General features: G+C 39.2%; 1 protein-coding gene across 1 annotated transcript in view; it reads left to right on the forward strand.

Annotated features, from left to right (window-relative positions):
• Nucleotides 1-25,323, forward strand: part of LOC117403518 (integrin alpha-2-like) — a 54,078-nt gene that overhangs the window by 12,697 nt on the left and 16,058 nt on the right. The window contains exons 2-17 of the mRNA XM_058989389.1: nucleotides 3,459-3,582; nucleotides 9,486-9,595; nucleotides 11,245-11,336; nucleotides 11,738-11,852; nucleotides 13,118-13,245; nucleotides 13,525-13,673; nucleotides 14,430-14,580; nucleotides 15,637-15,802; nucleotides 17,219-17,292; nucleotides 17,927-18,065; nucleotides 18,521-18,666; nucleotides 19,628-19,771; nucleotides 21,260-21,463; nucleotides 22,447-22,577; nucleotides 22,781-22,944; nucleotides 23,683-23,834. Coding sequence (XP_058845372.1) covers nucleotides 3,459-3,582; nucleotides 9,486-9,595; nucleotides 11,245-11,336; nucleotides 11,738-11,852; nucleotides 13,118-13,245; nucleotides 13,525-13,673; nucleotides 14,430-14,580; nucleotides 15,637-15,802; nucleotides 17,219-17,292; nucleotides 17,927-18,065; nucleotides 18,521-18,666; nucleotides 19,628-19,771; nucleotides 21,260-21,463; nucleotides 22,447-22,577; nucleotides 22,781-22,944; nucleotides 23,683-23,834 — 2,189 coding nt within the window. The remainder of the gene's footprint in view (nucleotides 1-3,458; nucleotides 3,583-9,485; nucleotides 9,596-11,244; nucleotides 11,337-11,737; nucleotides 11,853-13,117; nucleotides 13,246-13,524; nucleotides 13,674-14,429; nucleotides 14,581-15,636; nucleotides 15,803-17,218; nucleotides 17,293-17,926; nucleotides 18,066-18,520; nucleotides 18,667-19,627; nucleotides 19,772-21,259; nucleotides 21,464-22,446; nucleotides 22,578-22,780; nucleotides 22,945-23,682; nucleotides 23,835-25,323) is intronic.

Consider the following 25,323-nt stretch of genomic DNA (forward strand, 5'->3'; position numbering starts at 1 on the left):
ACTGCTGTACCTTGTGCATTGATCATTGTGTTCTAATACCTGTGCACACTGCTGTACCTTGTGTATTGATCATTGTGTTCTAATACATGTGCACACTGCTGTACCTTGTGCATTGATCTTTGATATGCTTGAGAAAAGAGCATGCACTGGTGTTGACCCCGCAGAGTCTGATTGAAGCAGGGAGCCAGGAACTGCTGCAATATAAACACGCTTCACAAAGCCAAGCATATCTTGTATCTTTACAGGCTAATTCCCTCTGGAATGTGTGGGGCGGGAGACCCAGTCCATCTTCACTCCAGCTGTCACTTATTTTGCCTCCATGAGTGAACCCAGCCCACTGAGCAAACAGACTGTGTGTCTGATGAAGGGAAAGCATCCTGGTTTTGAGCTGATTGCAAAACTCTACATGTTTAACACTTGGATAATGTTTAAATGTTTAAACTTTTAACTTTTAACACCCCTAGTAAGAAAAAGTAACAACATAATGCCAATGTTTTGTGGCATTTAAAAATGTAAAAGAACAGCGGCCAGTACTATTTAACAGTTGCATTTTAAAAAAAGATATACACCCACCCCTCGTTATATCGGCCCTCTCTATACTGTGGATTTGGATGTGTCGCAGTCCTGGAGTTGGCTTCCCATTTTTACAGTCTAACTGTGCATGCCTTAGCTGCAGTATACATAGGCAAATTCACTTAGAATTACTGTTCATTTTATTTAGTACTGCACATCACAAACAAAAATATTCAAAACAATTAAAAACAAAGCATTAATATTGTACTGTTATCACATACACACATGTTGCACAATAACACAAATTAAATATCTACTTGCTGACACGGTTTTTATTTTAGCCAAAGATGTGTTCACTTGTGGCAGCAATGCACTAGCAAAAGTCACAAGACAGTGATGTCAGCTCCCTAGCAACAAGCCTCCTATGCTGGGAATGGATTCTTTCAATGCAGCGGGTTTGTGCATTTGAGAAAGGAGAGGAAGACTGATGAAATTAATTGGAGACTTAAGCAGTTACCCTCCACAGTACGAACTGCTTTTTGTATGAAAAATGAGAAAAAGCGGATTGCGTAGAGGATTTATATTGGACCCTGACCCCCCCCCCCCCCACCCCCCGATAAAACAAGGGAGTGGTTGTACAGTATTTGTTATTAGCCTATTTGTTTTTCTATGGGTCTCTCACTATATCGCGGCCCTCGATATATAGCAGATTTATATTGGACCCTGACACCTGCGATATATCGAGTGGGCGGTGTATTTTATTTAGAGAATTAACAAGGTCACACAACAATTGAAAATCTATTAAATCGTTCACCATGCAATACTTGACCTATGGTTGAAAAGGAAACCTCCCACTTGCAGCCAATTTACTTTGAATATCTTTGGCAGTCAATCTCAGATTGTTATTAACCTTCCTCACAATTCTTCTACTTGTTCTTGGTAAAAGAACCTTCTTTCTTCCAGACTGAGGGAGTGTTGTGACAATACCATGAGTCTTGTACTTCTTGATAATAGAAACAATAGTTGAAATTGGGATACTCAAATGCTTGGAAATCTTCTTGTATCCTTCTCCAGCTTTATGACAATAAATAATTTTCTTCCTTATCTTCACATAACTCTACTTTTTCCCATATTGACTTATTGGTAATGACAGCAATCATCCTATGCCTAACCCTTTTATACTCTCTAAGAATGTACAATGCAGCATTTTCTAGAATTAGGTTCTGCATTATCATATTGAAATTTCTAGCACCTTGTAGACAATACTATCATAGTATCAAAGGGTATGAATACTTTTGAATTAGCATATTTGGAGTTTTACAAAAAAAATGCTCAAATAAATAATTGTAGACATTGTTTCTTGTAACTTTTTTTCCTCATCCACAAAAGCAAAATGTTTGCTACAAAAGGTTATTCCTAAAACTCTTTGTTTTTAAAAATTATAAATTTGTGTGGTCCAGTGGTTAAAGAAAAGGGCTTGTAAGCAGGAGGTCCCTGGTTCAAATCCCACCTCAGCCACTGACTCATTGTGTGACCCTGAGCAAGTCACTTAACCTCGTAGTTGTAAGTGACTCTGCAGCTGATGCATAGCTGATGCATAGTTTGTGACGCCTTGGATAAAGGCGTCTGCTAAATAAACAAATAATATATATATACACACACACACACACACCTGTAAGCGTGACCATGTGATTGGAAGGTAAATCTTTGTAACCATCTCCAAAAGTCATGCAAAGATTGGACTAACTCCACCTTTCATGTTAAGCTTCAACCAATAGTACTCCAGCCAGGGCATTTTAAAGGTGCCTCTCTCTGCAGTCTGTGCCACGTGTTAGAGTTGTCACGTGTTAGAGTTCTCATGTGTTAGAGTTTTTACATGTTAGAGTTCACCTACTCCTCTGCAATCTCCAGCTCTCCAATCTCCATGTTGAACACAACAAACATTAACCAAGGGTGTCTCTGTGAGCGGAGTATTGGAGACCTGGAGGCCATACAAGAAACAAACATCAATCTGATGTTTCTTATGCTGGCATCATAGATTACATAGATTACCCCTCATTTCTAGTTATGTTTGCAAGAAAAAGAAAACCTTCACAATACCTGCTTACCACACAGCTCTCTGAAAGCTACCAGCCTAATTTTGGTATGAACCTTTTCTCTCCATGGCCTCCTTCAGCTGGAATGTACTGTCTGACAAGCTGAAGTCATGATAGAAAACATGTGTGTTTGAGTTATTAATTTAGTTTTGGTCGCATTTGTCTTGCGGATGGATCTCGATGGGCAGTTCTAATACTCAAGCTCTGCATTTCATACTGTTTCACATGTTAGAGTCAAAATGCAGCTAAAACATTTTTAAAATAAAAAAATAAATAAAGCAGACGCTTTTGGAAGTTGATAATACATGCTTGAGGCACAAGCATTCCTTTTGGGTAACATGATAATAGCTGCACCTTGCTAGCCAAAGCATGAGTCTGAAGCATGTATTGAAAGGAACTGATAAATGAGTGACTTACAGCTGCTGCAGTTCCAGACACTGCCAACAGGTCAGGAGCCAAGGTCTGGGGGGTTATATCTAGAGCAGCTTTACAATTTTTACAAACATTTGTTTTTAGTTATGCTAGCCAAGTACAAATCAATTGCTAATGTGGGGCATGATTCAAAACATTTAGAGAACCCCTGATCTAGAGAAGTGAACACTGTCCTTGCAGTATGACATTCTTTATCCCAAAGTAATGCGAGTGTGCTGAGGGGTCCTGTCTGTGCAGACGCTTGCTTCTCATCATACTGTAGTCATGGAAGGGATGTATGTTACGATGTACTTGTTCAGAATAGTCAATTCACTATTAACTACTGGATTGTAAGTATACGTGTACATGTAATAAATGGGATGTCTTGTTTTTGCATATTAAAGACAAAATAACTACGTTTTGTTGTCTTTTCCACAGCTTGCCTTCTTCGGATTTCAGAAGCTTTTAATGTTGGAATATCAGGAGCCAAGGTATTCACAGGACCTGCCTCTGAGCAGTTTGGATACACAGTGCAACAGTTTACAAGTGCTAACAGCAAATGGTAAGAATGTTGTCTTCAATGCAAAAAGGGTTTTCTTTGTGGAGCTCTAAACTTTCTGCATTCTTATTTTTCAGTTGTCTGTATTTGTTTTAATTTTTCAATACTTGGGATAATTTACGGTACTTTTTTGATTTCTTATTCCATTTCCATATGTATTTAGCTATTGCATTCATTTCTGATTTTTGAAAATGTTTGGCTGCTTCACATCCTGTAAGTAATTGTCTTACAGGATGTGAAGCAGCCAAACACCCCATCCACCTGCTGGGAGGTTGTGCTCCTGCGATGTTCTTTAATTAAAACAATTAAGTCATTGCTCAGCTATGTGTGTGGGCTGGAAGCATTTGATCAGAGCCTAAATGAATATGAAGCAATAACACTTAAAAGCCCAGGCAATTCCGAAGGAGGGTAACAGTACATGTACTCTGCTGTTTGACCACTACATGGTTCATTGCTCTGCTGTGAATATTCATTCCACAACAGCATACAGTGCATATGAGTTATGGGAAACGCAGCATTCCATAAATAAGAATGATCCCACAGTTCTGGTTCAGTCTGCCCCCACCACTTATTCAACTGCTTAAATTTGCATTGTCATGGAAACCCACAGTGTGATACAGCTGCCTTATTGTGGTCACGTGACTTTTGGTTTCCAGGTGATAAAAGCCAGACTCTTTTAGCTGGTTTCACAGCACTGGTCTTGGACTACCTTACCTAAACTAACATTAGGTCTTCTAGATTAGTGTTAATTAGGGTCTGTGAAAATAGCCATTTAGAATGTAGCTTCATATTCGTTACACATATTAATCTAATTCTCTCAGTAAACTAGATTCTGGGTATCACAATTGCATTAACCCTTTTGCAGCAGTAGTTTTATAAAGCTGGTGTCAGAGACAATTTGAGGTAGTGATTTTGTTTTTATTTGCAGGGTTATAAACATGTTCTATAAAGTTAACCTCCCACCCTATTTCACAAGTAAAGCGCACTTCTTCCACATCACTGTCCTGATTTGACTTCAGGTACACTATTCATTAAGAGATGCCATTCCCCTTGCATTGCATGCCTGGGGGTGTCTGCTTGTCTTGCTAGTGTAATTATTGCTCCACCTTGTTTGATGGTTTTTTAGCACATTTATTTATTCCTAAAATGAAAAAGACTGTGGTAAAACCCTTACGTACACCTGGGATTATGTGAGCAATAAGGAAGCAAGTGTAGGCAGGTTTCTTGTTTCTTCACGCCAGAAACATCTGTGAGAACACCACACGCTAAAACCTGCCTAAGGAAATAATACCACGCGAAAGAAAATGGCTTTGTTGGGAGTTTAAATCTATGACAAACGGAGACCTCAAGGGGTCCTGAAGCAGACTGTGCTGTACAAACAGGGAGACCTCACTGAGGTCCCTCTGCGTTCCCAATGGATCACAAACACGTTGACTGGGCTGGGGTTCACCAGTGAAATGCCACTGCAGTACCTGCACTATGTTAATGGTGCAAATAGAAAAGTATAGGGCTTGGCTTGGATTAGTCAGTATATCAAAAGCCTGCACAGTATTGAGGCCAGCAATTTGTTACACATTATTTCCCTCAATCTGGAAACTGGTACCAATAGATTGGCCATGCTATGTGACAAATCCTGTCTATGAAATTGATTTAATCAGGGCTGCCATGTAGAAAGCACGGGGAAGTCCTTGCTCCTGGGATGTGTTCCACTCCTTGTTTTTCGTGGAAATCTGGTCTATCAGGGAATATTCATCTTAAATGACTTCCTTTGTTTGTTAATACTCTGATTTCCTGTAAAGATTTTCACCGAAATGATAATGTTAAACAGCCTTTCTCCTTCCCCTAGGGAGAACATGTTTTTTCTTTTCTTCATAATATAAGTTTAGAAGCTGAAGTTTCAAAAAGGAAATGAAAAGAAACAATAATTCAAACCCAAATCCCTAATTTTGGATAATAAACAATTAAAACAACACCTAGAAGCTGCTCCACTCTGAGTTCAGGTTCGAATCCCGTTTGCAGCGAGCTGGGGGCCTGAGGGAGAGCTGGATTGGTTTTGTATTTACACAGGGTACGGAGAAAACCCGGAGAGAACAAAACAACAACACACAAAGCTCTTTTGTTCCCATCATTTCTTTTTATATTATACACACAGAATTTTAAATATGAATAGAAACAAATCTACAGTGCAGGTTCCAGTCCAGTATATTGCGCTCCTCTGTTTTTGTTTTGTGTGTCCAGTTCTTGAGAAAAGGATACTGGTGTTGGTATTGCATTACAGCACCAGACCTTCTACTACAGCTTGTTCCTGCCTGGTTTCATTCCTCTATGGCACACACCTTTCCCCCTGCAGATTAGTGTACTGCTCAAGTCAAAGGAGGTTTTAACTGGAAATACAAACTAACTAAACTAAAATGAATCAATTCTATAATGACACGTCTTTATTTTTTATATATAGCGCTTTCAATGAAGATTTAAATATAGCCTGACCTAAACTGACATGTCAGGGAGTGGAGCATTAAAGAGGATAGAGCCCCTTCATTGTAATCTAATGACTAGTTTCCTGTTATAATATGCTATGGATAGAGTTTCCAGTGACTGGCTTGCTAGACTGCATGGGATTCTATTTCTCTGATCCTTCCTCCCACAGCCCGCTGTGAATCTCTTTTGTATCACTGAACACTCCGGTCTGGGTGCGCCCTCTGAACTCTATTGTATTAGCCCACAGATGTCTGCAGAAATGTTCTGTAAAGAACATGCTTTTTCTTTTTTATTTTGGCCTGCCATTCTGTCTTACTAAATATATATTTTTAAACTCCCTTTTTGGACCCTTTCCACCACAAAGGAAGCACAGTTTACATTGAAAATGTACAACAGCCTAAAAATACAACTCTTCAGATGCTACCAGCAGCATCTATACAGTTGTAGTTGCATGGTTATAACTAATGCATTTCTGATTGTTTGCTTGAATAAAGCAATGGTATGAGAGACAGCAATTCACCTATAAAAAGCACAGGCAACTTATTATGCTGAATATGCACAGTGTTTACTGTATTACAGACATGCTGGGATTTGAAGAGGCTGGATATGCACAGTGTATACTGTATTACAGACATGTTGGGATTTGAAGAGGCTGGATATGCACAGTGTATACTGTATTACAGACATGTTGGGATTTGAAGAGGCTGGATATGCACAGTGTATACTGTATTACAGACATGTTGGGATTTGAAGAGGCTGGATATGCACAGTGTATACTGTATAACAGACATGTTGGGATTTGAAGAGGCTGGATATGCACAGTGTATACTGTATTACAGACATGCTAGAATTTGAAGAGGCTGGATATGCACAGTGCATACTGTATTACAGACATGTTGGGATTTGAAGAGGCTGGATATGCACAGTGTATACTGTATTACAGACATGCTGGGATTTGAAGCACATGATAAAATCATTGTTTATACACTGCTCTGTATTAGGCAGGGCCTCGCTGGTTTCAAGCCACGGTGTGACAGCCGATCGCTGATCCTCCAGAGCCCTGCACTGTGGCGTCTAGTCAGAGTTCATCTTCATGTTTGCCTGCAACATCACAACAGAATCTTACATGGTGGCTGGTATTGAGGAGAACAAAGACCGTACACCTTAGTAATAAAGCAGCCCTCACTGTGGTTTGAAAGCGCTGGAGTCTTGACTGAGACATGTGAACGTTAGCGTCTTTACAACCCCAAAGAAAAAGAGTAACACTCTAATTACTGTGTATTTACATAGTAGTTACTTAGTAAATGTATGTGTACTTAAACATAATTACAATGTTATTATGCATAGTTACAATGTACTTAATGTGTAACCCAATCTCTAAACCAAACCCTAACTGATAGGTTAAGTACATTGTAACTATGCATAATAACATTGTAATTATGTGTAAGTACACATGCATTTAGTAAGTAACTACTATGTAAATACACAGTAATTAGAGACACTTAATTTAAAGTGTTACCAGAAAATGTACCAGAAAATTGTAATCTGTGTATTTAGAACCATGGTCCAGATTGAATCTATGCGTTCTTTGCAGCTTTTAAATGGTATATGTTTACGAATCTCACATACAGACAGGTAAAAATAGCAACATCCCATTACTTTTTACTTTGACATGTGTGCTGCATCAAGCTTCTGGTTTTGAACACTCTTTTTCTAATCTGATTCATAGTAAACTGTCTGTGTTATATTAAGCATTTGAATCGTGTTAATCACAAGTCCAGACGAGTCCTCCTGCTTCTTGATAGTCAATTCAAAGAGATGTAAACATCAGCAGCAGTCAGGCTTGTTTAGGCTTGGAAGAATGGATTGTGATGTCATCGGAGGTGCTTGAAGTCTCAGAATCCGGCACCGCTATTGGAACACAGCGACACGCATTGATGACCAGCTCTCTTGAGAAATCCCCTGTGACATGTACAGCATGGTTTGACCCGTGGGCTTGTTCCAGTTATCCTGCAGTATCACTACATTCATTATGTGTCATTCAGGGTGGTCTGGGTTATCAGTAAGTTAGTCAAAATGAAACTAGTTGTGAGGATCTGTTTAGTTAAAAGGATTAAAGGTTTGACTCATTTCACACAGGTAGCAGTGGGATGGATCAAAGTCCACGGTTTATACTTGAATATTATGTTTATTTTGTGTGCAGAGTAAATACATGCCATTGAAGCTGACACAGAATATGCAATTTACTAAGCGCTTTGTCTCTGGGGAGCAGACTAGGTGACTCGTGGGGATTTCTGTGAGCGTCACGTCATCTCCTTGTGATTCTGGCATGATGAAACAATACAGAGTTAGCATTGTGTTTGTGCTTTAGTGTTGATTTTCTTTTTTTATTTCAAGTCGATGCAGAGCGTATTTCCAAGGTGTTTGCTTCTCATTCTGTAGCTTGGTATTTTCTTCCCTTCACAATAAAGAGAGTTAATTAAAGACTGGAGATTACATTTTGAAAATATGCTGGGTTTCATTCAGGTCTAATTTCTCATTTTGAGATTGTTCATGCTTTTGAGTTTATTGACCCAAACCAACGCTTCCACATACTGTTTAGAGCAAAATTCAAGCTCTGGGGTCGACTCTGTGCTGTTTTTCAATAGGCCGGGGTCAATTCAATTCATTTTATTTCAGACCATAGTATCTCAAAGGGTGTAATCAGGTGAAATGATGCATTTTATTTATTAAATTATAGGTTTGAAATTTGTACTTAGGGATGCTGAATGCAGAGTAGGCTGGTCCTTAGATTTGATCTCTAAAATACACATCATAATTAGGAGTGAAGTCTGCAGCCTGGAGGATCTGAGTTTATAGAAAACTGTTTTGAAGTGTTTGACACAATCAGCATTGAGGCAGAAGAGATGGAGGTTTTCATTATTTCCACAGGGATTAAAAGGCTTAGTTCTGCAAGGGAAAGTTAAAAGAGTAAATCTTGGATAAACAATGCTGGCTATAAGCAGAGGCTAAGCAGGTGGTGCCTCAAGTGATGCAACTGAATTAGTACGGATGAAAACAGCAACAGCACAGTATATGGGTAATAATAATTGACAGAGCTTTTAGGGTTGTTTTAAGGAATTGTTTTATAGTCTTGTAAAAATTAAACAGTGCTTAATTAATAATGAGAATTAACTTTGGACTACAAGCTTGATCTAATTTATCAAGATGAGTTTTAAAAAAAAAAAAACATTTGTTAAAAAAACATTCCTTAAAGCCTTGTTGTGAGTTGCTATGTGTTCATTTTGTTGCATTTGTTACACATGCAGTTTGTAAGATTGCAAGGTCAAAGTCTCTAAGTGCATACACTATGTTTCTGCATTATATCACATGTTGATAGAATATGAAGGGAATCCATACCCCTGGTGAAGTGCCTCTTTTCTTTCCAGGTTGCTGGTTGGCTCCCCCTGGAGTGGCTACACACAGAACAGGATGGGAGACGTATACAAGTGCCCATTGCACCAATCCAGAACCACATGCGACAGACTGCATTTACAGAGTAAGCACGCCTTTTAAATACAACAAATGAGCACAATGGAAGCCTGGGAAACAGGAAACAACCACACTTTGTTGCCGCCTCATTGTACCAGAAATTCTTGGTGCAGTGTAACGAGGCAATTCCTTGTATTCTTTTGTCAGTCCAATCCTTGGCTTGTATTTCTATACATCGTCCCACATCAGGCCGACACGCACTGTAGACACGCACACAGTAGATTGCAGTGCGGTGTAACTTTCCTAAATGTTTAGATGTGATACAGGATGGAGATTTAGAAAAGAAGTGGGCTCCTTGTGGTTTAAATGGGAGACTGTTTAACTGTAACCAAAAACAAAATCTTTTTAAGGCAGCCAATGATTTTGATATATGTTGACCAAAATCAACCCTTGGATTTAGGGGGGTTAGGTGGGTTTGGGTTCGGGTTAGGGTTAGGTTTAGAGTTAAGGTTAGGAATAGGTTTATATCATGCAAACATTTTTACAAATTAAGTACATTGTAACTATGCATAATAACATTGTAATTTTCAATATGAAACAAGCATACATTATGGTAATGGTGAATTCTAGATTGTATTTCTATTGTATTGTATTTCTGTGTTGTAATGGTATTTTATTTGAAGATGCTGTATTGCTGAAGAGAATGTATTGCTCACTCCCTGAAGATACTCAATGGTGCTGAATTTTCCCATGGATATGACCATGAAAGATTTGATTATTTTAATCAGGAATGCCAGAATAGAAAATATGTTTGGGGATTGCAAGGCTTCAAATCCCCAACAGCTGCAAACCGGAAAGTGAAATAGTTCAAGCTTGTGTCGGACACAAGGGGGAGCTGACGTGTGAGATGTCTGGGAATGCGATCAGGCAGCAAGCTGCCGCAGGGGTTGTGGGTTTCTAGATTTAACCTGGATTCTAGAAGGTTACATAATGCCAGAGGAAACTCCGGAAACGCTTCCTGATTAAATAATATTATATCGTGGATATGCGCTCCTTATTCCCCTGAGTCCTCCACTGTACAGGCAACGCACCAGGATGGCATCCAAAGACAATACATGCCACAGTATCAGCAAAATTATCATTCTATAAGCCCTTTATTATTATGATGTATTTATCCAAGGCGACTTACAGGTGTTACAGGGCAGTAAAAGGTTACAATGCAAATACATACAGTACCATGCCCCTGGAGAGTATTGGTTTACTGAATCCGCTCTTTGTGGCTTTCAGAGCCAGCGTAGGGAATGTCTCTTCCTCAGTCTGGGCAGACATGCAAGCTGTAGTGTTCTCGTTGCTGTAGCATTAGGAACAGTCTAGAATTAAGACAGCCTAATTACATGCAAGTACTAGATATCGAGCTTATTTCAACTGTCGTTGGAGAAGCTGGTTAAATCATATACACATCAAGTCTGCAAACTGCTCCACTCTCCAAGTGAAATAAACCAAGCACAGAACTCCTGTACCTGAAACAAACTCAGAGCTTCACTTTTAACACAGGCTTCTTTCAAAACAGAACATGTGAGACCTGCATTATATGGTAGTGCAGCACAGGTTCATTAGAATGGCATGCACTTGTGGTTCCATGTTTAGTGTTGGTGAGCTGCAGAAGTACACTCTATAAGAAAGAAGGAAATACAGCTTTTTTGTTTTCTCTTTCAGACAACACAACGATCTCCACTGTGACAGAGATAAAAATCAACATGAGTCTCGGCTTGACCCTTGCTCGGAATTCTAACAAAAATGGATTTATGGTAATAATTGTGCTGCAGTGATTTTAAATGTGATCTGGGAGTAAACGTTACAGTAATCAGACATTATGTAAGGAGCAGACGTGTGATTGTCAATGTCATCACAAGCACACATTTGCTTTACCCTTTTAACAGAACATTAAGATCTCCAGAGCTCTGGTTCATTTTAAACAATCAGCACAGATCTCAAACGCAATACCATCTCATGAGAGAAGGCACTGTTTTTGAAACAGTAGTAAAAAAATAAATAAACTGTCCTCTTATTTAAGCATTAATAAGTGACGCAGTGGGAGCTGTAAAGTTTCAGATGCTGCTACTTGAACACTGATTAGCCCAGTCTGTCCATTAGGTTTCTATTGTGATACATGCATATATATATATATTAATTTGTGCTTGTTTTCCAGACGTGTGGGCCACTGTGGACACAGCAGTGTGGCAACCAGTACTTCCCTACTGGAATCTGCTCGGACGTCGGCCCCTCCTTCACTTCAGTACAGAGCTTTGCTCCTGCAATACAAAGTAGGTGCTGCTGGAGACATGGCACACAATGTTTATATACGATCAGTAAGCTCCCCAGCCCAGTGGAACTCACTAAGTAATGATGCTGGAGACATGGCACATAGTGCTTACATACCATCAGTAAGCTCACCAGCCCAGTGGAACTCACAAAGTAATGATGCTGGAGACATGGCACACAGTGCTTATATACCATCAGTAAGATCCCCAGCCCAGTGGAACTCACAAAGTAATGATGCTGGAGACATGGCACACAGTGCTTACATACCATCAGTAAGATCCCCAGCCCAGTGGAACTCACAAAGTAATGATGCTGGAGACATGGCACACAGTGCTTACATACCATCAGTAAGATCCCCAGCCCAGTGGAACTCACAAAGTAATGATGCTGGAGACATGGCACACAGTGCTTACATACCATCAGTAAGATCCCCAGCCCAGTGGAACTCACAAAGTAATGATGCTGGAGACATGGCACACAGTGCTTACATACCATCAGTAAGATCCCCAGCCCAGTGGAACTCACAAAGTAATGATGCTGGAGACATGGCACACAGTGCTTATATACCATCAGTAAGATCCCCAGCCCAGAGGAACTCACAAAGTAATGATGCTGGAGACATGGCACACAGTGCTTACATACCATCAGTAAGATCCCCAGCCCAGTGGAACTCACTATATAATGATGCTGGAGACATGGCACACAGTGCTTACATACCATCAGTAAGATCCCCAGCCCAGTGGAACTCACTAAGTAATGATGCTGGAGACATGGCACACAGTGCTTATATACCATCAGTAAGATCCCCAGCCCAGTGGAAATCACAAAGTAATGTTAGGCAGGCTGCTTAACAGGCTTTGACAACTACATAGAAACCGTTATCAGAGTTAGTCACCAGGTACCATAGAAATTGGTACAGAGGGACAAGCAGTGCTTAATAAATAATCACAAAGAATGTAAGTAATATAACCTGACTTACTGTACCTGTAATGTACCTGTGATGTTAAACCTTTTTTTATTTTTAAAGTAGCCAGCCAATTATATTTAAATACTTAGAGATGAGCTTGTCCTGAAGGCTGATATAATGTCTGTATTACAGTGTGTGGGTGTCCCATTGATATTGCACTGAATGCTGATATAATGTCTGTATTACAGTGTGTTGGGGTCCCATTGATATTGCTCTGAATGCTGATATAATGTCTGTATTACAGTGTGTTGGGGTCCCATTGATATTGCTCTGAATGCTGATATAATGTCTGTATTACAGCATGTGGGGGTTCCATGGATATTGCAATTGTGTTAGACGGCTCCAACAGTATTTGGCCATGGCCACCGATCCAGTCTTTTCTCAAAAAATTATTGCAAGGATTAAATATTGGTCCAAACGATGCTCAGGTATGTAAATGTGATTACTTGTTGATTTGTATAAATGGGTGTAATTGTTAAATAACTCTACCAAAGAATGAACACTGATAAAATCTATTTAATATGGATTGACTGCATGCCAGGATGTACATTATAAATTGTCTTTTTTTGTGCGTTATAGTTTGGCTTCATTTACTATTTCCCCAAACTTTCTTGAAAGCGTCCAGGAATGGATTGCTAGGAGAGGAATATCTAAGAACTAAAGCAGCGTTGTTAAGAACTTTTTTTTTTTTCATGTGCTCCTCTCAGGTTAGCATCATACAGTATGCAGTCGACCCAGATTTTGAATTCAGATTGAACGACTACACAAGCAAAGAAAAGCTGATTACTGCTGCATCCAACATAAACCAGAAGTTGGGGGACCAAACAAATACCTTCAGGGCCATTGACTTTGCCAGGTAATTAAACCTGCGCTTCTCCAAAGTGTAAGCTGCAAACGAGCCAGTCCCTGGCAAATCAAAGCACATTTGTACATGAGCTCCTCCAATTCCAGTGTGAGCTGCAATATGGATGGATGAAAGAATGAAAACCATTCAGCGCTGGTGGTCAGAGAGAACTCTATCTGATAACCCGCGTTTACCAGGAGGCAGAAAGACAAGCTGTCAGCACAGTGCTCTGCTGGCGTGTTGCTGTTGTATTTAGTGCTGTGCAGATCCATTCCTGTTCACCCCTCCTGACCTCACTGTGAGTGTGAGGCTCGCTGCACAGGAAGTACATTATTGAACAAGCTTGTGAGAATGCTGGGCAGTGGGCAGCAGTGTGGAGTAGTGGTTAGGGCTCTGGACTCTTGACCGGAGGGTCGTGGGTTCAATCCCCGGTGGGGACACTGCTGCTGTGCCCTTGAGCAAGGTACTTTACCTAGATTGCTCCAGTAAAAACCCAACTGTATAAATGGGTAATTGTATGTAAAAATAATGTAACAATTGTAAGTCGCCCTGGATAAGGGCGTCAGCTAAGAAATAAATAATAATAAATAATAATAATAATGCTATTACTCTATTGAAAGGGGGATTACAGCCTTTTCATTTGTGTTTGAAACATAAACAACCTTGCTAAGACAGAGAAGTAACGATATAGAAAGCAGTGAGGACTGCTTTTTAACTTGCCTATATCCTGCTTGTCCCGAATTCACCTTTGTTTCTCTGTGTTTGCAGATCACATGCCTTCTTGCCATCAAACGGTGGTCGTCCTGGTGCTGCTAAAGTGATGGTTGTTGTGACTGATGGAGAATCCCATGATTACTCAATGAGGGACAACGTCATTGGTGCTTGTGAGAAGGCTCAGATCACTAGGTTTGGTATTGCTGTAAGTAGACAATGTTTGTTTCTCTCAATTTATTATTATTTTTATACAACATTCATTGTCATTTTCAGCTGGTCCTTTTCAGAAGGTGATTTCTTATACTTTATACTGTTTAAATCTCATCCACATTCACCAGATGAAGGGACCTACATTATGTGGTCTTGAAACTATATATATATATATATATATTAGCCTGCAATATATATATTGCAGGCTAACTTCACTATAACAAACCCTTCTTATAACAAACACCCGTTTTTAACGATTCCAACAAGAACCGATTTTTTCAATGCAAATTAGCCCTATTAGTACGACCACGTACAGGATCGACACAGATACAACGATCTCAGTACTGACTGACACTGAACTTTCACCAGTGTCAGGTGTGTTATTCTGATACAGAAAAATGCCAAACCCTATTATAGTGAACACCCTGATATAACGAACATTTCTCCAGGTCCCATGGGGGTTAGTTATAGTGAAGTTAGCCTGTATATCAGTTAGTTACGTTGTACTTGCTTGGATCCTTGTGACTTACACAGCAGAACTACATTGATTTTCAAATGTCCAGCCATGAAGTTACAGTTTAAGACAGTTTGCACACTGGTTACTCTGTATTGTGTCTATCCTGGGATGATCCCTTCGCTCCTGTGTTTCAGTGAAGGTGGTGAAATCCAATTGGAAATGGCCCAAGCTGGGTTTAGGACCAATGCCTCTAGTCATATTCTAATGTCCCAACACCCCTGGCGATGTATTGCAAACGCTACACTGCAGAGCACACAGAAAACCATGGCGGTGTCTCAGAGTTCTTGTATTCCACCTGGGTGCACATATTGAGCAGTTGAAATCTCATATATGTTGTGACAAGCTGTCAAGAAGCTATGATAACAAAGATAACGACTGAGTGGGTGTCAATACTTGTGATGAATACTTTTCGTTCCTATATGTATTATTGTATTGAAACATAGCAGAACGGTGATAGCAGGCAGCTCAATGCTGGATCGTCTATCTGAAGGCACCGGGGGTCTAGTAAAGCATGGTGTGTTTTTCCTTGTCCAGGTCCTTGGCTATTATATCAGAAACGACATTGATACTAAGAACCTCATTTATGAAATCAAGTCGATCGCCAGCTCTCCGACAGAGCGGTACTTTTTCAATGTATCTGCTGAAGCAGCCCTGTCAGAGATTGCCGGGACGCTGGGGGAGCGCATCTTTAACATTGAAGGTAAGGGAAGCAGAGCATCAGCTCCACTGTCATTGTTCTTTCAGGCTGTGTTTTAACATTACTGTACATGTTGAGCATGTACAGCTCTGGCCAAAAGTTTTGCATTTTCCTATAGAATGAACTAATTTAGCTTCTAAAGTCGAATAAACCCTGCTGAATAATGTTACATTAACATATTGAATTATGTACCGCTTTGTAGTTTTCCATATACTTAACAAAAAACTGCAATTATTTTAAACATGTGACATTTCGAAATCTAACTTGAAATTCTGTACTACTATTATGACTTCCGCTAGACTTTTGTGATGTCATTTTGCAGGTTCTTTGATTACATGATGTTAAATAAAAGTTCTAAATAATGTTCATATACGTATTTTTTTTAAATTAGGTCTCAATCCTAAAAATTTTGGTGATGCAAAACTTTTGGCTATAGCTGTATGTACCTGTATATAAAAAACTGTACACCCCAAAAAACCCATAACACCCGTAACACACTCCTTCATTACTTTTACACTGAATCTCTGATCTTCACTCTCAGCTCAATTACTTCATTACTTTTACATTGAATCTCTGAAGTTCACGCTTTCATTACTTTTACACTGAATCTCTGAACTTCACTCCTTTGTTACTTTTACACTGAATCTCTGATCTTCACTCTCAGCTCAATTACTTCATTATTTTAACACTGAATCTCTTAATCTCTGATCTTCACTCTCAGCTCAATTACTTCATTATTTTAACACCGAATCTCTTAATCTCTGATCTTCACTCTCAGCTCAATTACTTCATTATTTTAACACTGAATCTCTTAATCTCTGATCTTCACTCTCAGCTCAATTACTTCATTATTTTAACACTGAATCTCTTAATCTCTGATCTTCACTCTCAGCTCAATTACTTCATTATTTTAACACCGAATCTCTTAATCTCTGATCTTCACTCTCAGCTCAATTACTTCATTATTTTAACACCGAATCTCTTAATCTCTGATCTTCACTCTCAGCTCAATTACTTCATTATTTTAACACTGAATCTCTGAATCTCTGATCTTCACTCTCAGCTCAATTACTTCATTATTTTAACACCGAATCTCTTAATCTCTGATCTTCACTCTCAGCTCAATTACTTCATTATTTTAACACTGAATCTCTGAATCACTGATCTTCACTCTCAGCTCAATTATTTCATTATTTTAACACTGAATCTCTGAATCTCTGATCTTCACTCTCAGCTCAATTACTTCATTATTTTATTATTTTTCTGATGGAAGATTTTTTTTTTGTTTTTAACTTTAATGAATTTAATGCTTTTAGAAACACAATGATGCATTTGAGAATGAACATTCCTGTATACTGAATGTACGCTGTCAATTGCTTACCAGCTCTATTTTAACTATATATAAATGTCTGATGCTAGGAACTGGTACAGGTGGTGAAATCCAAATGGAAATGTCCCAGGTTGGGTTTAGTGCCTACTACTCAAACAAAACGGTGAGTTTCAATTCTATTAAAACAAGATTTAGCCTCTCTTACTCTGCATCTAGTGGTTGGACTACTGTGCACACTGTAACTAACTAGCCCTAAGATTACAGTGTAATTATAGAACCGCTATCCTTAAAGGTCATTTTAAAAAGTACCATATGACAAAAATAATGTAATTTGGGAAACTGTATTAAATATTTAAAGTTATTATATACTTTTTAAAGATGTTGAGGATAGAGATGTAATTACAATGTATTAATTATTTATTTGTGTGTACTTTATCAGAAAGTATACTTAACATTTGAGTTTGTAAACATTCTTCAAATGCATTATTACATGTCATACAGAGAATCACACCCTTGTTTATATATCATACAGAGAATCACACCTTTGTTTTGCAAAAGACTGCATTTACAAAACCAAAGTCTGGTCCTGAGCAAAAAATACAAAGAAAAAAGCAGGCCAGCATTTCAAACATGTCACATATACAGTAGGCCTTCTTCATTTAAGTGGGGGTTTAAAAGAACAAGGGTTGGTATATATTACTCAACTGGCTGTATCGGTGCAATGGGTAAACTTCAAAGAGTTTTATATAGAAGCCTCCCCCACTACTGCCTCTGCTCTGAACACATGTCTCCTGCAGGATGTAATGATGCTGGGGGCAGTAGGAGCCTATGGCTGGAGTGGCACAGTCGTTCATAAGACTGCCAGCAAATCCGATATATTCCCTGAACAAACCTTCCAGAAGACCCTGGAGGACAGGAATCACAGCTCCTTACTGGGTAGGCGGGATCTTTCTTTCACATTGAATTGTGTACCAGCCGTATGAAAACTCATTTCTGAAGGTTAAACAAAGAACACACGTCCCACCCCTATTATGTACACTTGGGTGTACTTTATTAACTATATTTAGTAGCCTTATGCATTCAGGGGAAATAGTATATGCAAGCTTTTGGTCCTTGTGATCACCTCCGTATTTGATGACAGATTCTCAGTGCCTCTGGTGATTCTCAGTGCCTCTGGTGACTCAGTGACCACACTGACAAGTGATGTCTCTCTCTCAGTTAACAGCTGAATGTCTGTTTCTCTCCAGGTTACTCAGTGACCACACTGACGAGCGATGACTCTCTCTCAGTTAACAGCTGAATGTCTGTTTCTCTCCAGGTTACTCAGTGACCACACTGACGAGCGATGACTCTCTCTCAGTTAACAGCTGAATGTCACTGTTTCTCTCCAGGTTACTCAGTGACCACGCTGACGAGCGATGACTCTGAGCTGTATGTTGCTGGAGCCCCCCGTTCCAACCATACTGGCCAAGTGATCACTTACACTGTAAACAAGCAAGGCGATCCTGCAGTTGTGCAGTCACAAAGAGGAGAGCAGGCAAGTATTATGCACAGCAAAATAATACTGTGACAGCTTTTGGAATTATTTATATAGTATTGGTATTATGCACATCAAAATAATACTGTGACAGCTATTTGGATTATTGATGTAGATTGTAAAGTTACTACAGGTTGGACCAGCTCCTTGAACACTGCAGTCATGGATAGAGCACTAGCCTAAGAGCTTCACGTGACAGTCTCTTACTGTGCAGCTTGTAGGAACCCTTGATGCCAGCAGTGCTACATGATAAACAGGGACCTTTATTTTAAGTGGATTGTATTTGTTTTGCTTTATTTTTACCTAACAAATCCCAGTTGTTATAGAATTGTGCACATGATTTTGCACTAAGCATCATATAGAGGTTTGCTAGTCATTCAATGGCAGCTGTAATTAATTAGTCACCAAGAACAACACATGCTATTAGAGTGTGGTAGATATATATTGCAAGTAGGTTGCTATGTAGAACATTAAAGTATACCTGTAGAGGATTCCATGTACAGTAGAATACATTGTTTTCAACAGGAAGAGTGCAAGCTATCTGTCCAGGTATTATAATGAAGTCTTACCCCCTCATTTCCTTGTAGATTGGTTTCTATTTATTATTATTATTATTATTATTATTATTATTATTATTATTATTATTATTATTTATTTCTTAGCAGACGCCCTTATCCAGGGCGACTTACAATTGTTACACGATATCACATTATACATTATTTCACATTATACAGATATCACATTATTTTACATACAATTACCCATTTATACAGTTGGGTTTTTACTGGAGCAATCTAGGTAAAGTACCTTGCTCAAGGGTACAACAGCAGTGTCCCCCACTGGGGATTGAACCCACAACCCTCCGGTCAAGAGTCCAGAGCCCTAACCACTACTCCACACTGCTGCCCCTAGTTAATGTCCATGTATTATTATGAAGTCTTACCCCATCATTTCTTTGTAGATTGGTTCCTATTTTGGCAGTGTCCTCTGCTCCGTGGATGTTAACCAGGACTCCCGATCGGATGTTTTATTGGTTGGTGCTCCAATGTTTATGAACGACTTGAAGAGGGAAGTGGGACGAGTCTATATGTTCTCAGTCAGTAAGGTAAAACAAACAGTACTTAAAATGTGTTATTTAAATGCACACACCATGTTTAACAATGCAGGGTTTCAATCTATACTGCATGCACATCTCAGTTCACAGTGTTTAACAATGCATGGTTTCAATCTATACTGCATGCCCATCTCAGTTGTATGGGGCTAATGCTGCATTTTCCAATATCCTTCTCTCCCTATGAAGCTCTTACACAGTAGCTAATTCTGACTTCTTTTGTATTACCCTGTATTCTCATTGTTACACCTAATTCAGCTTATTCTCACATTGAGCAAGGGTGCAGTAGGAAAACAACATTTCCTGCTGCTATAAGGATTTGGTTTAGGTATGGTTTACCTTTATACTGCATTATTATACTGTATGTTTATGCTGTGCTGCCCCCTGGCCTGAACATCACATAAAAAGGCATTAATAATGCCACACCTACCATAGTTTGCCACATAGTGTACAAGCACAGCTGTGTTACAATACATTTGATCTCAATATCAAACTACTGATATTCTTTTTATTTTCTTTTATTATATTTTACTACAGGAGTTGCCCAAAGTGATTTAATATGTTTATTTTTTACACTATCCTGCACATATTAGTACTAAAACACTTAAATGTGTATAAACCACAGGAGCTTATAGCCTGTTGGTCACGTGGCAACTGTAAATGACTTCACGTGCCAGCTGTAATTAACTAAAACACAAGAAAATCATTTGCCAACTGCAGAAAGTAGTGACTCATATTTATAAAAGAAAGCAGCTACTCATAATAGATCATGCATAGATCAAATTGCTTTTTTTTACCACTGGAATCTCCAAAGAGGTGTTAATGTGTTAATATTGTGCATTAGTAGCAACACATACATGTATATTAGGAGGCTGTGTGGTCCAGTGGTTAAAGAAAAGGGCTTGTAACCAGGAGGTCCCCGGTTCAAATCCCACTTCAGCTACTGACTCATTGTGTGACCCTGAGCAAGTCACTTAACCTCCTTGTGCTCCGTCTTTCGGGTGAGACGTAATTGTAAGTGACTCTGCAGCTGATGCATAGTTCACACACCCTAGTCTCTGTAAGTCGCCTTGGATAAAGGCGTCTGCTAAAAAACTAATAATATAAACTACAGGAGTGTTTAGCCTGTTGTCCTGTTGGGTATAAAGTGAGTACTAAGTCTGAAATACAGGTATGCACACTGCTTTCCAATCCTGTCTCCTCTATGCTTACTGCTGTGCCAGCATTTAGCTACAGTACACACATTATTGACCTTTCACCTCTGGGGACCTGGGTAACTTCTCAATGGTGTTCTCAAATGAATCACAATTCATACATTTCTGTCCAATTTGGTATCTTTGTCTGTGTCTAACCTGAGTAAAACGTACAGAACTGAAAAATAGGGGAGGCAGGATTCCCGTCAAAGCCATTAAATTAAGTGTTTTTATGTATATGTATATGTATATGTATATGTATATATGTATGCATGTGTGTGTGTTTCAGGGCATTTTAGGACAGCGGGAGGTTCTGCAAGGCCCATCACATTCTGAGAATGCTCGCTTTGGAATGGCTATTGTTGCTGTTCCTGACCTAAATGTAGATGGGTTCAGTGATGTCATAGTAGGAGCTCCTTTGGAGGATGAGAACAGAGGTGCCATTTACATTTACAATGGAGATGAAAGAACCATTAGGACAGTGTGTTCCCAGGTAAGAACTGTGTTCTGTACTCGTACTGTACAGTGCTTCTGTTCTCCTCTAGTTTAGTAGATGTGCTTTCTATGAGACTCATTCAGCACACCCAGAGCAGCCAATAGAATCACAGCATGTGTCATTCAGCACACCAAGAGCGGCCAATAGAAACACACCATATGACTTTCACCACACCCACTTAAAAAAAAAAAACATTTAAATAAAACAGGAAAAAAGCAACAGTGGCAAGTCAATAACCTAACGTTAATACAAGTACGATATGCATGTAATTTCCCAGATATGTTGAATTGAAAAGCCTAATTAGGTCTGCCTTAAATGGATAGTCTGTTGGATGGGGATTAGGCTCAAACTCACCAAGCAATAAAGCAAGGGAAGTTATTTATACTGTACATAGTGCAACTTCAAAGTTTGTGAACCTGCTGTGAAATGAGGATGAATCTGGATGCAACTCAAAGCGCTGTGGGATAACTGTTTGTTTCAGTGTATCTATTAAAGTGCTAAGAACCCCACTTTGAACACAGACATGCAAGTCACCCTTTTATGTGCAGTGTTTCCAATGAGAGCCCATGACTGCTAGCACAGCTATTAATGCTATGGTCCGTTCAGAACATACTGTAATGGTTTGTGAGGTCCAGGGACCAGTTATTGTGACAGATGCAGCTATCCATGGGCTACTGTAATTGATCCTCAACGTTTCAGAACACTGGCCTGTATAAGAAGAGCACAGAAATGACTGAATGAAAGGATCTGTTTCCATACTAATACAGTTTTGGCTCAGGGAATCTTTTCTGCAAAAATACACAGTTTTACACTGTGCTAGACACAACGTTTTGCTTGAGTCTACAATGCATTAGAGACACACAAACTCAAAAAAAGGTTATCTGCACACAGTGGAAAGACGTAACGTTACAAAAATAACTTTGTATTGCCTGTTGTTAGTTTGCAGCAGTGATACAACTTCCTGTGAAATGTATTTGCAGAAAATATCTGGCTCAGAAATCAGCCAGAAGCTGCAGTATTTTGGAAGGTCTCTTGATGGCAACGGAGATTTAAATGCAGACTCCATTCCTGACGTATCGGTCGGGGCCTATGGGAATGTAGTGCAACTCTGGTAAGTGGCTGACCTCACACACCTCATCTCTCACGCCGGAGCTGGGGACTCTCTCTCTCTCAGTTCATTAAGTCTGTTCCAACAAACAGTGCATTCCTTCAGCCATTCGGTCAAGGAAGAAAACAGGCATAATGTATAGCAGTACTGAAACTGCCATGCCATTGTGAAATAATAAGTACAAAATACCTTTTCCCTCTTTTTAGGTCCCGAAGTATAGCAGATGTAACGGTAAAGGCCACTTTTACGCCAGACAAGATCAGTATCCTCAATAAGAACTGTGACTTCAACGGGAGGAGGCTGTTCTGTTTTGATGCAAGCGTCTGCTTCAAGGCTCACTTTAGGCCAAAAACAGCCACCGGACCTGTGGGTAAGGAGAACAATAATAAAGAAATTGGAATAATTCAAATAATTGTCACTTTTAAAGAGTCCTTTCTGTTTTACATCTCTCTTACTACTGGTATGGTGCTTGCAATTATTATCATATGGTGTTCCCTGTTTGTTTGAACTGTTGTGTTTTTATTCAGTAAATCAGGAAAAGTCATTGTCGAGCTGTGCTACAGGATTTAACGCAGGCTTCAGTTTTTTCCGGTTTTATTTTGAAATGTATTTAGCACATCCCCTACAGTTTAATTTTCTGTCAGATTCATTCAGTAATTCATAATAACTTCTAATTATACCTGTTGTAAAAGGGTGGAGGTCTAGTTATAAAGGCTGTAATGTATATAGAGGTGTGTGTGTGTGTGTGTGTGTGTGTGTGTATATATGTATGTATGTTTGTATGTGTGTGTGTGTGTGACTGTTTGTTCAGGGGTAGGGGGCCTGCAAGTGTATGCTTGCCTAGGATCCAGTGATGGGTTAATCCGGCCGTGCTCGTAATATGATTGCTTCCTTATTTTTGGGCCTCTGGCTTCATTGAAATTGTCTAGAATATGTTTGTATGACATTGAAAGTCATTGACATGCAGTTTCAGAGGCTAGGGTATAATCCTCATGAGGAGTGGTTCTGATAAAGTTCATATTTTCATTACTAAACAACTCATTCAATGTTAATGTCAGAGTCCAACATTCATGTTGGTTTGTGAAAAACTGTTCTTCATTCATCTTAGATATCCAATACAATGCGACGCTTGATGCAGATCTCCAGTCCTCTAGAGTGTCTTCCAGGGGTTTGTTTACTGAAAGCAATGACCGGCTCCTGCAGAAAAACATTGGAGTCGGCAACTCAGAAGTTTGCTTTAAGCATAAGGTTTATGTTCAGGTCAGTGGGGGAATATTTAGCCTCTCTTTGTGGCTATTATTTTATATTAAATGCATCTATCATTTCAAAAAACTGAAGCCGCCATTTGTTCACTCCCCAGGGGGTGCCCTTACTCGTAAATTTGGGTTGTGATTTTACTTTTTAAAGTCTGAAAAATTCTGTTTTCTGTACCATGTATGTGCTGAAATGTACTGCAAACAACGTGACGTTGGACTGGGCTGGCACACAGGCCACAGCATAATTATACCAGAGTCTGAAGTTACAGGGATAAAGAACCATTCCTATACGGTTCAATATAGATTTGTTGGGGAAATCCGGAAAAATAAATGCTATCCTATTTTATTATTGAATTGTCTGTTAGTCATCTGCAATAATTTGGAATAAGCTACCCATGTGTCTCAAGGTGCTTTCACACAGAGGAGTTATGACGGTTCAGAACTGTCACTGTAGCGGCTTATAGGTCTGTGTGAATTGCTTATACCGCCAGAGAACCGTCATATTTTATGCCGTCTCTGAACCACCTCGTGAGGTAGTTCCGAGACGGCACTGAACCATCATAACTGCCTGTGTGAAAGGCTATACCGCCACTGAAGCGCTATAGTGGGTGTGGTTTCAAAGTCAACATGCCACGTCACTATAGCATAGTGCTTAATTTGTGCCTGAGCTTGAGTCATAGTGCCGGTACCTATAGTTAAAAATCTCATAAAATGCTTTATTTTTAAAATCTCAACACAGTTGCATTAAGTCGACAAGTTATTGCGTGCGCGTTAAAGAGAGACAGTCCGCTGCCACTTTTGTAGCGTACTTTAAATTACTCTATTCTCGTTTTTTATACACAAATAAGCTTACTTGGTTTGAAAAACGTCATGAACGATACAAGCAACTTCTTTTACTACTTGGTTTGATTAAATGAGTAGTATACAACAAAAAAAAAAGCTCAACATTAATTTCAACAAAGAACAATGGCAACTTTTTAATGAAAAAAAATATATTGTAGCCTACTTCAATAGAAACATTAGCCTGCTATATTATATTAAACCAAAACAATAAAAATAATAACAATCTGGTTCTCTTGCCATTTTCAATGAATATAATTTAATTATTATTATTTATTTCTTAGCAGACTTAATTAATAGAGAATGAAACATACTAAGTTAACAACTACCTAGCCTAAGTTTAATTAATTGTTTTTGTAATCTACCAGCAGCTTCTGTTGCTTACACATCTCTGATAATAGTGCAAACCGTGGGTCAAACCAATGTTCATGTCGGGGTGCGTTTTTTCGTCAATATCGTCCTTCTGGACTTTATGTGTAGAATACGTGATTGTAAACATCTAACACAAGTATGTACAATACTCTTTGAAACGTGTTCTGATTTTGATTTCAGAGACGGCACAGTAGCTGCATTTCTGTGTGAAAATGATATCAGTTTACTACATGCTATCAGTCTGTGTGCTGGAAGGAATGCCCCAAGCTGTAAAGAAAGAC

The sequence above is a fragment of the Acipenser ruthenus genome, chromosome 2, assembly GCF_902713425.1.
Source record: "Acipenser ruthenus chromosome 2, fAciRut3.2 maternal haplotype, whole genome shotgun sequence".
NCBI lineage: Eukaryota > Metazoa > Chordata > Actinopteri > Acipenseriformes > Acipenseridae > Acipenser > Acipenser ruthenus.